Below are 15079 nucleotides of genomic sequence, written 5' to 3' on the forward strand. Positions count from 1 at the left end.
CCTCCTCCTCCTCCTCCCTCCGCCTCCCTCCTCCTCCTCCACATCATCCGCCTCCTCCTCCTCTTCCAGCCGCATACACTCCACTGACGTTTCACGCAAGCGTACTAAACACCCCGCAGTATCATTTTTTGGTGTCACAGTAGGTAACAGCTGCCCTATGATTTGTGTTTCCGTGTATGTAAACAAAACAACAATATTCTCCCCGTGTTTGTGAGTCAGAGAACGGCAAGGAAGTCATCCGAGTTCAGGGTGAGCTGTAAAGGAAATGCTGTAGCTGTAGCGTAAAATAGATTGTGTGGGGGAAAAGTCACTTTTGATATTACATATAATATATTGATTATTTATTATTATTATGTATTTATATTTCCCACAACTCATTCCGACAAAGGAGATCAAACAGTTTTTCTGTAAACAGAGATTGTTCCATAGATGGAAATGTAATGTTTTGGCGCACCCATCTGGCCAGTAATGGTATTGTTTAACCTCAGATTTGGAGTCAAAAACATGGCTTATATTATTGTAAAATTCTCTTTTTCTTTATTATCCATAAATTTATGTTTTGTTGCCTTTCTTTATATTGTGTTTTGTGTTGTTTTGTCAGGGTCTCATTTGAAAATAGATTCTCAATCTCAATATGACATTAAAGAAAAGTATATACTTATAACTCCCAATCACAGGTTATATTTTCACAATTTTACAAGGTAAAAACAAAAAAATTAAAAATTAGCTGTTTTGGACTGGATTTTTTCATTACAATAATAAAATGTAAGATGGAGACTTTGTAATGCAACAGAAGAGGCAGAGTTTTATTAATAAATGAAAAGGCACTTGAATTTGCATTTCATATGCAACAGATGTAGTTTAAAATTATATAATTATACAGTTTGTATACTATGTTTGTATGTATGCTTTTTTTTTATAGACTTTTTAGTACATGTCACACTGTCTGTCTGAGCTGAGGAGGTCTTTTTCCTTCTACTTGGGTTATCTATGTTTAATATTCCAATGTATTCTATGATCTAAAACATGCAAGTGTGACAAATATATACAAATAAAAGAAATCACAAGGGTGCAAACACTGTACATGTAGCATATCTGTGCTGCAGCTGGCCCCTGAAGAACTCCTTTCTTTTCCATATTTACTTCTCTCTTTTCTTTTCAGATGACCAAACGCCTGAAAGAAAATAAGAAAAGACAACATAATAATAATAATAATAACATAATGTGATTCCTTTATTGTTAAGTCATACTGTCTCTCTCTCTCCACATGGACCTCATGACTACACCTCCTCCTACACACCTGGGTCAGGAGGAGAACAGGAGAGCCCATGTTCAGAGTTTAGCAGATTTAGAGGTGGCTGTACCCATCATCATGGAGATGTCGTTGGCCGAGGTCAACCAAGAGCCGCCGTCAGCCACCAGGATGGCTCCGGTCACGTACGAGGACACGCGGCTGGCGAGGAAGAGCGTGCAGTGGGCCATCTCTGTCTTGTTACCTGCTCGCTGCAAAGGGATGGAGTTGAAGTGACCAGCGGCCTCCCCTCTTGGGCCACCTAGGATTGAAAGTCAACAAAAAAAAAGCTTAAATCATTGTTTTATGGTTATGTTGTACTGTATATCTGACATTATCAATCTTGTTTTATTAACAATAATAATAATGGCACTCAATGATTTGGGCAAAATATCTTTCTTTCACATTTCCATCAGACATCAATCGTGATTTGATTCTCATTTTCAAAGTTGTGCTTCAACTCAACAGTTATAGTTTAAAAACCTGATTTTCTATTACCACATTAGACAAAATCACTGTACAACATGTTTTTTTTGTATATATGCTACATATGCTATATGCTAATTGCATTGAAATAAATGCAAGAAATTATTAATTGCTCAGTAAGTTTGCATATGTATTATTTACCACTAAAAATGTGGATGGCTCGCCATTAATCAAGCCTATATGAATATATATTCTCTCTACCAACTATTCCCATCAGCTTTAAACTGACATTTTTAATGTATGCCTCTCATCTGAGCTGTTTATGTACATGTTTTATAATCACTTTACTGAATGATTACATGTTCATTTTACCCAGTCTGCGGAATCCCTCTGTGCCAGAGACAGGACCTGGAGCCAAGGCATTGACCCTCACGCCACTGGGTCCCCACTCCACAGCCAGGTGCTTTGTCATAGCATCTGGAGACGAAGGTCATCATCAAATAAAAACATTAATTACATTACAGAGGTTAGTCAAATAACGACAATATCAAGCAGCATAATAAACGTGCTGCCCTCTGGTGCTCTTCACTGTAAACTATTAAAAGGCTCTCTCACCATTTGCAGCCTTAGCAGAGCCAGCATGCACCTGGAGGCCCTGCCCTCTGTATCCAAGTGTTGCAGAGATGTTGACTATGTTGCCACCGTGATCCTACACAGGGAAATGACAAGACGTAAAGCTGCAGTGTGTAACTTTTCAATGTAAACAAACGTCTTTGGATGACACACAGGAGCTAAAATCCCATTCAGGGGGGTTTTCTGGGATCTTTAGTGCCATCTTTTGGTGATTAAGAGGAACTGCAGAAAGTGACTCTTGAAAGCTATTGATCAACATCCCAATTCTTTCTCCTGACAGCACAGTATTCTCATTTATGTGGTGAAGAGAGGCAAACAAATTACTGACAGCTATTTAATTTGAAGGTTAATAAATAAAAAAATAAATAATCCTTGTATTGTACCTTGAACCACTTCTCATAAACCGCCTTGCTGGTGTTGAATGTACCCATAGTGTCGATCTCCATGACCGTCTTGAAAGCGTTGAAGGAGAGTGAGGAGGCCGGGCAGAGGAAGTTTCCAGCAGCATCTGTCAAAAACAATGACGCAGATAAGTCAAATAAAATAACAAACTTCCATGTGAGGCACAGTTGACATTTTGAATTCATGATTTTTGACAGCATCATTAAAACAAAACAAAAAAAAAATGCATTATTTATGAAGTCCATAAATAGAACATCGATCGCCAGGCTTTCGATGTGACACCTAATCTTCTTGCGGTGATGTAATAGGGTGCAAAGATGGAAGATAAAAGAGACATCAGAGGAGTTGATGATTAAACCAAAACCTTTCACACTTGAATTTGTTCAAAGTGCATTTCCACATGCCTATAGACATCACACCGTGTACTGCATTTGCACGTTTGTTAGCGAAATGTATCGTAATAGAGGCCAACTCACTATTAATAAGGATGTCAATACGACCAAACTCTTTCAGCGTCTCATCCACTGCTGCGGTGATGCTCTCAGGCTGCCTCACATCTATACAAAAGGGGAGGCAGCGGCGTCCGGATGCAGCAGAGAGCTTTTTTGCAGCCTAGGAAGACGCATACATACACATTGTCATATATTACACAACACACTGCGTACACGGCTGCAGCCATTAATCCATTACTGAATTAATCAGGGTAAAACAAGCTCTGATTTTTTTTTGCGGCTTCCTTCTGTGAATTATCTGCTCCATATAACAAAGAAAAGCTGAATAATTTCATCATTTTGAGGTCACCAAACAACATATGACTATACTCTTTGACACAAGTCTTTTATTTTATGGATGACGTGCGAGGGGAATCACCTCTTTAAGCTTGTCCAAGTTCCTACTGGCAATCACCGTGTCACAGCCATGCCTGAGAGAGATTGCAGAGAAATAAAGAGAACATGCTGTCGCACTGTGTCGATATAAACGTGAATACTTGCACAGGTTTGTATCAAAGAGAGACAGATGCAGTTGAGTAAGAAGTAGGATAAAGGACATGTAAATGTTAAAGTCCACAAATCTGACAGCCAGTGCTATAAATATCCAGGATACAAGGTCAGGTCAAACAAACAGAGATTTTGCTATATGACAATATTATGACATTTCTTGACATTATTAGAGAAACAAGCGGAAACAACCCTCTCACCTCATGAAGATTTCAGCAATCCTCAGTCCAATTCCAGATCCGCCGCCTGTGATAAAAGCAACTTGATCCCTGAGAAATAAAGTGCATATAATCAGTCAAGGTGACTTTCAACAGTTGTCAGCATGGCGAGAAATTAGGAAAGCCAACAACAGACGGCTGTGTCGAATTAAATAAATCAATAACAGTGAAGGAAAATGCTTCACTAGCGCTCACTTTAGCAAATCTGGACTGTAGATGTGTGTGTATGAAGTCAGACAGTCATCCATGTCCACATCTTCAGGCAGCGGCTCTCCTTTTCTCTGTGGCTCTGCCATGCTGGGAAATCAAATAAATGCTACAATGTTACACTGACAGTAATCTACGTCCAGAAACAGACTTTTGAATGTTGTCATTTGTATTTTCAGATTCTTAGATTCAAATACAAGCTTGAGAGTCCAATTATTCCTGCATACATAGACTGCAATAGTGTGATATACTGAGTGCATTTAAAGAATAATCTAAATTTGACATTGTATTTTCTGATTTACCTTAATCAAATAAAAGACTCCGATCAGAATAAGCAATAATCAGATGATGTATAATAATATATATATCTATATATAATAAAGATATATATATTATATTTTTTATATTTTTTGTTGCATTTTTACAAAAATCTTGTTCCCAAATATGCTTTTTTGTGTCTGCACTGCATGTCAACATACTTTTTGTATAAAATAAATTGAGGTGCTCAGCATACTTGACACCATTATACATTATTTACAGTACATAACCAAGTAAAAAAAAAAAAAATCAATCGTCTGATTAATTACATAAAAATCGAACGATGCCGATTATTTACACGTGGCAAAACACGCGCAGTAGTAATCCAGCTGTGCTCCTTGACACATAAACATGAGTATCACACGTAAACATTGGACTCTTGGTCCGAATAATAGTGGGGTTATGTTGTCCATGTACATTTAGTGAAGTGGCCAACTGAACCTACACAGACACTCGCTAAAATGCATGTTATTGGTAAATTAAAGCACCGTGAACATATCGTTATAAAGCCAGTGTTTGTTACTGTGGTGACTCTTTAGCTAAGTTAGTTATGTCAGGCTGTTGAAGTAGCAGTTGTCGTGCATTACCTGCTGAAGAAAACAAGCTAGGTTTTGTAGTCCTGGCTTAAAAGAACCGGTGCCACACTGCGACTGGTCCGGGCCTCGACCTGTACACGACAGAAGTCTAAAGAAAGTGCCTTTACATTTATTTTTTCTCGTGTCCTTTTTTTTTCCTGCAGAGGCGTCAGTGTCTGGCTTCTTGCACCTTGAACCGAACTTTTTTCGACATCATGCAGTGATGTATTGTGGGAAATGGAGTCTTCTTCCATGGCAACGAGGAAAAGTAGTGCACTGACTGTCCGAGAGAACTAGTACTAAGGTAAGCAAACGTGTGTTTTACATTTGGTTTTGGAAAGTACAGTATGTACAGTAAGTTTGTTTGTTGTTATTATTTTGTAGCCTTAAAATAAGCATTGTATATGCACTTTAAACAAGGACCTTGCTTTGTGAAGGCAGCCATCTTGTGCCGCCATTGTTTCTACGGAAGCCCAAATGGACAAACCAGCCTGACCTTTCTGGTTTGCAAAAGCACATACGTTATGGCTCTGTTAGAAACAAAATGTTACAGGATACAGGATACAGCAAATAATAAATTAACATTCATTTTTAACATCTCTAATAGTTCAAATAAGTAATATATGGGTGTGTGTTTTATCCAATTTGATAAAATCAAACATATCACTATTAATTGTAAATTTACATTCAAAATGTCAATTCTTATGTTGTGTTTATTTAATAAACATAACAAATACCATTAAGATATGAAAAACAAAAATGGGATCATATTTTTTCAACAAAATATGTCTTTTGATGAATTTGGTAAATGGAATAATTATTACAGAAGCTACCAGAAAGCTGTGGCCTTTCAGTTTATGAAGCACTGTCACATTTTATTTTGTATCTTGTCACAATGTTTGTTTTGTTTTTTCATTGTCACTGAAAAATAAGAAACAGTTGGTGCTGCAGTCTTACTTGTAATTTGCATTAATTATCACCAGTAACGCACTGGATACACATCAAATGAGTCAGATAATTACATGCATATTAATTTTATAACACTATAAAGTTACTGTTAGTTTTTAATCCAGGCTTATTTCCAGATTATAAAGTAAAAAGAAAACCCAATCATTGCAAAGCTCATCTCCAATCCCCATCATCTCCTAGAATGGCGGCAGCGAGGGCCCTCACCAGTAAACACTGAAATAAAATGAGGCTAATCATTGAACGCTGGAGCAGAGAGGGTGGCCACTATTGATCTGTACTCTGGGATTTAGAGTTGGAAAAAGCCCTATGCAATGGATCCCTGAAAGACTTAGGGGATGGGTTTTTTTTCCCCCTCAGCACTTAGAGGCTCAATGACTGCCAGATACACGCTCGAGAGTATCAGAAATCTAAGATGAGAGCTTTTGTAACCTGATTTGTTTTTCGAGAGCGGCGAGTGAACGGGGCAATAATAGGTGCACATTAAAATAATGCTTTGAAACACAGAATGACCATGCATGCCAGCCCACCCTACACTCATTATAACCACAATTCCGTATTTGTTTTCATACCATCTTATATTCTGACAATTATTCTTTTTTATTTTTATTTTTTTACAGTGGAGCAGTAATAAGTGATGAATACATTATAGATTGATAACAAAAGAATGAAAGGTTTACTATAATGGATTACACAATTCAGGTAGACTACAAATGTATTTTTCCAAGTTTAAAAGACAAAATCAATGACTTCCAAGATGAAAAACAACATTTGTATTTCAAAGCCCGGCAGCCAGATGGCATGATGCATGTGTATGTTCACATTTTCTGCCTCAAACTGTAAAAGTCATTCACGGCAGTTGAAATGTGAAACGACAGTGGAGCTCTCAGAACAATGACTCCTACTGTTTATCTTTGTGGGCTTCAAATTTACTGAGACTGAATTTACACATTTTCATGTCGTCAGTGTGTGTGTGTGAGACGGACTGTCTGTGCTCGTGTAACAGGATTTTATTTGAGAAGTGAAATGTTTCAGCAGGCATAAAAAGAAAGGGGTTACTATTTTGTAGAATAACACTTACAGTTAATGACTTCCAGCAATTCATCACAGCTCATCCTAAAGACACACAAGTCTCACTTTACACATTTTAAAGAAGAAATCCTGATGCAGGAATATAACATCATCATACAGACAAACCAAATTCACAGACTGAAATGGTTAAAGCTGAGACAGGCAGGATATTTTGGGCATTATTGATCAATATTTCCATCATAACCTGACAGCATAATCTTAAGAAAGCACTCTGGGAGACAGCTACACTTCTGTATCCTCCCCATGAGGGGGGATACTGACCAATCACAGTCCTGCCTCTTTCACACTAAATCAGTCGCAGCCTGGTGCAGCTCATGTGTTAAATATCCAGTATTCCTCAGAGGCCGGAGCAGCAAACCTACAGCCTCACAGCACTGACCGTCGCTCCCGGGCTATGTCCATGTTTGTGTGCTGCTGGCTGTCCGTCCGTCTGTGCAGCTTTGTTCTGGCCTTCTGCTGGAGGCTCTGACCTGCCAGTCTGTCCATCCTCTTCCAGGCCCACCAGCTTGCTGCTGACCTCCCACAGCTTGCGAGCCACCTCCTCGTCCAGAGCCTGGGGCGCTGGCTCCTTTTCTGTCATGACATCATAGTAGCGTCCCGTCACGCCCTCCAACTCCTCAGACACAGCCAGGTAAACACTGGGCTGGGCCCCGAGTTCCGGGCTCTTCACCAAGATGGAGAAAAACGGGCCTGAATGGGAGTTTGTGGAGGCAACAGATAGGTTTAACGGTGTGCTAGAACTACTATATTCAATTCATTAATGTTGAGAGCAAATTCTAGTGTTATTGTCTGTGGGATATGACTAATTGAGACACTTGTTTTTGTATGATCTTCTTCAGTGTCTGTTAAATGATCTCAGTACCAAAGTTTTTCCCCAACAGCAGAGGATGTTTATTACCCCAGAGTACATCATGTAATTACAAATAAACCCTGTGCAGAGTAAAAAAAAAGAAAAAAAAGAAATTCCCTCGAGTATGGAGAAGCAGCAACATGATTTTCCAGGTTTGGATAAATAGTGATTTTTTTTTTCCTAAAGGGAAATTGGATTGATGTTGTATTGCTGAGGGGGGGACTTTAATGAATGCACACTTTGCTTGCATGAAATAATAAATTATAATACTTTCCCTTAAAGAAAATTAAAATTTCAAATATACCTAAAGGTATTTAGATACCTAAAATAAACTATAACAGTGATATCACTTAATAATTATTCAACAAACACATAAACATTTATTATTAAGAACATTTTAATAACACTTTTAAATGACTTCATTTATCTCCGAATACTTCCTTCATAATTCAACAAAACCGAGACCTAGTTTTAGACAAAGTGCAGTAATAAGTTGTCGTTTCTGTATAGGAATATTTCATAACAGAAATCTGCTTGGGTATTTTATAATTGATCAGAAAAGAGCGTTTAGAGTCTGTGCTGTCTGCTATAATAATGCATATACATTAGGTCTATTGATTCCTCTGAATTGAGAATGCAGGATACTCACTGAGCACAGTGCTCGAGAACTGTGATTGGTGGAGGTTGGTGTACCTCCCGAGCTCCGTGGCAACAACGCCTGGGTGAACAGCGCTCACTGTGACTCCTGTGCCTGTTACGAACACACACACACACACACACACACACACACACACACACACACACACACACACACACACACATATAATTGTTTAAAAATACATATCCAATGGCCAATTACAAACAAGAACATGGACCATACTCCCTCCCACACATGCCCACATATGCAACATGCAGTCGACTCGCCTTGTAATCGCTTGGCGAGCTCTCTGGTGAACAGAACATTGGCAAGCTTGCTCTGACAATACGCCTGCTTGGTATCAAACTTCTTTTTCTCCCAGTTCAAGTCCTCAAAGTCAATCTTTCCAACGACGTGGGCGAGCGAGGCCAGGTTGATAACTCTGCTGGGGGCGGACTCCTTCAACTTATCCAGCAGAAGATTTGTCAACAAGAAGTGGCCTAGAAGGGGGGAAACGATCAGAGTCAGGCACTGATGGAGTAAAGAGTAAAATAGTAGGTCTTTAAGTACTCACCTAAGTGGTTTACTCCAAACTGCATGTCAAAGCCATCCTCTGTCTTCCATGCAGGACATCTCATCATCCCTGCGTTGTTTATCAGTACGTCCACTCTCTGCTCCTCTACAAAATAAAAAAGATAACATTGTACTAGAGCTGCAACTAATGATTATTTTCATAATTGATTAATCTGTCGATTATTTTCACGATTAATCATTTGGTCCAAATGTCAGAAAATGTTAAAAGACGTTTGCCAAATCTGGAAATGATGATGTTCTCGAATGTCTAGTTTTGTCCACAAACCAAAATGATTCAGTTTTTAATGATTTATTTGTTGTGTGGAGCAAAGAAACCAGAAAATAGTCATATTTAAGAAGCTAAAACAATATAAAATCTTGTTTTAATCATTAAAAAAGCTTCAAACCGATTAATCGATTATCAAAATAGTTGACGATTAATTTAGTAATCAATTAATAATCGTTTAATTGTTTCAGCTCTATTGCACACACTCTTACTGGCCTTTACTTTATTTCTGTTACTGACACTGCACATAGATACATATTTTCCTCACCTTGTTTAATTCTCTCTGCAAACTCTCGGATGGATTTCATGGAGGCCAGGTCGAGGTGACAAGCGTAAACATGTGGATTCAGCGTCTTCCCTCGAATTTCTTTCGCGGCCGCCTCGCACTTCTCCACGTCTCGACATCCCATAATGATCCGTCCCCCTGATGATTTGTGACGGGGGCAAAAAAAAAAAAAAAAAGGACTGAGTCGTTGTCTTTTTATTTTCACATCGCATCAAAGTGACATAATGTTTTGTGCACACCTCTCTTGGCCAGCTCTTTGGCAGTCTCTTTGCCGATGCCTGTGTTGGCTCCTGTTATAACCACAGTCTTTCCAGTGATGGCAGCTTTACTCATGCACCGTCCTCCAGTCAAATGATTCCTGCACGTTGAAATAAAGCAAATGGCAGAGTCCGTCTTATTTAAGGACATTTAACTTAATCTAAGTGAAATAACTGGCACAAGAGCTAAATATCTAACAATATAATGGAATGTGAAGGGGTTTTGCATTTAAATGTTGCCATTAGGCTCTTTTCACTGCAGATATTTTGACAGGCGTTAGTGATAACATTAACGAGGGAGCGCTCTGTCCAGTTCATGTAAATTGTGACAGTTTGACAGTGAGCCATGAAACTGGGGAGGATGAATGGCATTCGGCAATCATTACTTTGACGATTTAAGCCTCGGCTTTCACTGAAGTGACCTGTCACAATATCTGCCACGGAAATGGCCCACATTTTCTCTCTGTAAGTGTCAAATGAAATTAAAGCAATTTTGAAAAAAATCCTTCCATCTGTAATGAAAACACTGGACATTCCGGCCACTTTTATGACTATATCACTGCAGTAATAGCTCACTGGATATCTTGGGTTCATTCTCTGTTGAATATCACAGTAACAGCCTGTCTGGCACCATCCAAAATCACTTCACTCACACCTTTCTTTCCTGATTCTGATGCTGTCTACATGCCTGGTTGCTGCCACGTGTTCAGAGTAGTTATTTCTCAAGAGATGTAGCAAAATATTTGGGCCTGTGTGCATCATTTCGCTTAAGTCAACTGAAATGGCTAATGACTACATGAATCCTGTAAAGTTTAAGAAATAACGTACAAAAACAAAACACTAACACAAGTACTATTAGATATGAATGGGTGAATATCAAAAATCAATATAATGTTTTAAATGCTGCATTTGAGAAGCACATGCTACCATGGAAGGAAAAGTACTGTTGTGTTAGCCTAGCTAGATGATATATGTTAGCTAGATGATGCACTGTGGTTAAACAACCTGTTATAAAATTAATTCACAACCAATTAATGGTATTGTCAACAATGAATGTTGCTAGGCATTCGATAAAAACGTTAAACCAGTCTGGACGTTATGCCGTTTAATATTATTCGTAAAAAAAGTCCACACAGTAAATATAATGTAAAACACAAAGTGACTTCATGACACATTGACATTAATGTTATTTGCAGTGGAGTCACTCACTTGAGTAAAACAGCGCATCCAAACACCGTCCCGAACACAGACACGGGTAAAATATATTTACTCATGACTGCGGAGTAATGTTGACGACTAAAGAAACCATAGAAATGTGTAAAAATATCCTCTCCACAGCTGACACAAGAGGAGGAAAAACTCCTGTGTGCACTCTCTGGCACAAGGTGACGCGCGCGTAGTGTTGCCGTCATCAACTCGTCCTGACCAATCACAAACGAGGAAAAAGGCAACGGCATTGTGGGAAATGTAGTCCAACGTTGGAAACTACCTTTCATGGCTAATACTTTTGTGGTTTTAGTTGACAGTTGTCATATTGTTGCATTGAGGTTGAATGTAACTTTATCACACGCAGAGAGCACTACATTAAAGGGGGATTTCAGTTTTTTTTTGAAAGAGTGGTTTATGTCATAGAGCCATGGTTCTCAAACTGTGGTGCATGTACCAGTGGTACGCCAGGTTTCTCTTGTGAAATTAAACAAATAATACTAAAAAACAATATTTAGAGTTACCTTATCTCTCGCTCCATCATAATCTAATTTCACCATACCAGTGTTTGAAGAGGAGGAGGATGAGAGAGCAAATTATCTTATTGGGAATAAATCTGCCTCCTCTTTACATCACTGTATTTTAACATTTAATGTGATAATTGTTTTTACTTTTTAGTTTTTCTCAAGTGATACTTTGACCACTTTGACCTTGAGTGAACTGGTCATGTCGTCCTCTCACTAATAACACGGCTACCGGCAGGGACAAAGGGAAGACCATGATTTATGCCATTTAACAAAGAGGCCACTTAACAAAGGTCAGCCTAATCAAATAAGATAACAGCGTGTTTGCTGCTTATTCTCACTGCTCGACAGCCTAGACAGAGAGACTATGGAGAGATGTTGTTTCGTGGCACACAGGAGTAATCCACTGTTGCCTCATTGTTAACTTCAAATGAGTTATTTTGATACTTAAGGGTTTGAAATTTGTCATACTGATTTATCCGAGTGGCACAAACAGCTCCCATGTCCATACAAACACTGATTGTCTCTGTAGACTTTGGTGCAAGAGAGTGAGCAGTTATTGTAGAATTCACGTGGGGCAGATTTTATTAGATAGAGCCTTATTTTAAGTGCAAAAAATGTTCTTTCTTTCTTTCTTTCTTTACACAGATATGTGTTAAATCTCAACTGAATTCTGTCATGTATTATTCTTTAAAATTATTTGGACAATAAGAAACACATTTCTGATTTATCTTTGCTTTCAGAAAAATACAAAATGTTGTCATATGTCATTTACATCACATTTTCAGTTGAGTTTTGAGTTGTATTATTTGACAATGAGAAAAGAACATTCAAATGCACAAAAGTCATATTCATCAATAACAACAAGAGACCCTGACTGAGTCACTGTGCAAATGCTCCCCCGCTTCAATGACACTGCGGTTTAAAGAGCAGCTGAGATGGAAAGAAACACAATGAACTCTACGTGAAGATACATTTGAGAGCAATGGAGAAAAAAAGCGAAAAAAAAACAAAACAAGGCCAACCTCTTGTAAGAGGAGATCGAAAACTTGAGGTGACAAAAAAAAAAAATGAAAAGTAGGACATGAGTGGTGTGTGGAAAAGTTAGCCCCCGCTTTCTTTGTTCACAAGTCAGAGGTGTGTGTGTGTGTGTGTGTGTGTGTGTGTTCTTGTACTTGCCGCATACTGAGGACCAGTGAGGGATTTTAACCAACAAAGTGAGGTCATTTTTACAGAGTGAGGACATTTTGTCCGGTCCTCACTTTGTTTTCATTGAAATCACTTCCTTAGGTTGCCATAACATGCTATACTCAATTTGTCAAAAAAAAAAAAAATCTAATTTTGGACGACAGGACGTTTTTGTCAAATCTTTGGCCAAAAATGTTGGGTCAAATATTTTTTTAAAATTTTGGGTCAAATATTTTTTTAAAATTTTGGGTCAAATATTTTTTGTAAAATTTTGGGTCAAATATTTTTTTCAAATTTTGGTTAAAAAATTTTTTTTCAAATTTTGGTAAAACATTTTTTCTAAAATTTTGGTAAAAAAAATGTTTTTTCAAATGTTGGTAAAAAAAATTTTTTTTTCAAATTTTGGTAAAAAAATTTTTTTTCAAATGGGTCAATTTTTTTTTTCTAATTTTTTTTTTTATTTTGGGTCAAATTTTTTTTTCAAATTTTGGACAACATAGTATAGTATGACGTTTTTGTCACATTTTGAACTAAACATTTTTGTTGATGTATGATGTTTTTGTAAAATTTTGGACCAAAAATTAAAAATCGAAAAAAAAAGTCCAGCCCTTTTTGCTCTGGGGCTCCACCTGCAGACATTTTATGGTACTGCAACCAGTAGTTCTTTGTAGATATTTGTAATTATGTTGATTTTTAAAGTGGAAATGATGATCCCTACTTTGCCAGCAACCCAGTCCTCAGTATGCAGCAAGTACAACAATGTGTGTGTGTGTGTGTGTGTGTGTGTGTGTGTGTGTGTGTGTGTGTGTGTGTGTGTGTGTGTGTGTGTGTCCCTGGAGGGTTTGACCACTGGTGCTCTCTGCTGTCGTCTGACAGCGCTTGACCTGCTGCGTATGATTTATGACAGCTCTGTTCACATGATATCCTCCCAGGACACACGTGCTGCATCATTGCCTGTTAGTGAGAGAAATGTGCAGCGTGACACACCCAGATGTCTTAGAGGAGCAGGAGATGGAGCTATTTAATATCATCCACCCTGTTTGACAATGATAGAAAAACACCCAGCAGGTCGAATCATTCAGGAGACAGAAGGATCATATTCCTGGTGGTTTAATTCACCCTGTCGTCCATGTACTCGCGGCTGATGGAATGAAAAGCTCAGCTCAGATTTATTTTTTATTTTTTTTTAATTCTTGTTTCAGGATGGGAATTCAGCCATGCCTCGAATTTTAAGCAGTTTTGTTCCAGCCATTGCCAAACGAGTTCACACAATGGCGATTAAGCCGATCAGCTCCACACGACGCGCGCCATATTTGTCAGTAATCTCGTGTGGAATCTCGTGCCTCTCAATGACATTCATTCACATGCGCACAGGAAGCGATTTGTTTTATGTGAAGACGGTTGCAGGCAAGGAAGGCAGCATAGTGAAACCGGTGAAAATGCGCCCTTAAAACGCTTTAGAAGTGGAATCAAATGGGAAAAAACTATATGTTCAGGTTGAGGGAATGAATGATTCTTCCAAATGGGTAGCAGAGGGATTAGGTATAACACAGGAGCTGTGCAAAGGCCAACCTAGAGGTTTGTTGTCTCACCATTAGATGTCACTAATTATTACACTGAATCTTTTAAAAACTGAAATTTCCTCTCCATTTATTCTCTGCTGGTTGACATTAGCAGTCACTAGTGCAGTGCCCCGGAAGTATGTATTCCTATAGTGGGAGCTGAAGATGATTTTTCACTTATGGCCAAATGAGGCTGTGTGTGAAGGTTGGATGTACAAAGAGGTTTACTCTCGTGTAGTGTTAATATACAAAGTGTATATTGCGTAAGACATGGATGTACATTGAGATACACTCTTAGAAATAAAAGTGCTAAGTAGAACCATATACGAATCTTCGGCTTGTCCTCATAGGAGAACCCTTTTTGGCTCCAGACAACCCTTTTGTAGGGTTCCACCAAGAACCCTTTTAAAACCCTTTATTCGGGAAAGGGGTTTTAAAGGGTTCTCTGGATCGAAATGGTTCTTACTGGAACCATTAGTGTTACCAAGAACCCTTGAAAACCCCTTTCTTCAGGAAAGGGGTTTTCAGAAGAAAACTGTTCCAGGTAGAACCTCAGCCCTTGTAGAAGGAGCCTTTTGGAACCC

The 15079-nt window shown here is 38.4% G+C and overlaps 2 protein-coding genes across 3 annotated transcripts; both read right to left on the minus strand.

Moving 5' to 3' along the window:
- Positions 1-828: 828 nt before the first annotated feature.
- Positions 829-5216, minus strand: decr2 (2,4-dienoyl CoA reductase 2, peroxisomal). 2 transcript variants are annotated; one of them, XM_083903432.1, is made up of 10 exons: positions 5081-5216; positions 4164-4265; positions 3951-4019; positions 3623-3674; positions 3229-3364; positions 2734-2858; positions 2333-2426; positions 2090-2194; positions 1365-1553; positions 829-1174 (listed from the first exon to the last, which is right to left on the minus strand). In XM_083903432.1, the coding sequence occupies exons 2-10, from the start codon at positions 4262-4264 to the stop codon at positions 1140-1142; spliced, it is 906 nt and encodes a 301-aa protein (XP_083759558.1). In that variant the 5' UTR covers position 4265; positions 5081-5216; the 3' UTR covers positions 829-1139. The 2 variants fall into 2 exon arrangements, with proteins under 2 accessions (XP_083759558.1, XP_083759559.1); XM_083903433.1 differs by having other exon boundaries at positions 1301-1553.
- A 1609-nt stretch (positions 5217-6825) lies between these two features.
- LOC310938938 (retinol dehydrogenase 13-like) lies at positions 6826-11384 on the minus strand. The gene is made up of 7 exons (XM_083903590.1): positions 11225-11384; positions 9998-10116; positions 9741-9896; positions 9188-9292; positions 8901-9113; positions 8626-8727; positions 6826-7816 (listed from the first exon to the last, which is right to left on the minus strand). Exons 1-7 carry the CDS (start codon positions 11287-11289, stop codon positions 7485-7487), a joined length of 1092 nt encoding a protein of 363 aa, XP_083759716.1. The 5' UTR covers positions 11290-11384; the 3' UTR covers positions 6826-7484.
- Positions 11385-15079: the final 3695 nt, after the last annotated feature.

Source organism: Microchirus variegatus (assembly GCF_963457635.1).
Source record: "Microchirus variegatus genome assembly, chromosome: 17".
Taxonomy (NCBI): Eukaryota; Metazoa; Chordata; class Actinopteri; order Pleuronectiformes; family Soleidae; genus Microchirus; species Microchirus variegatus.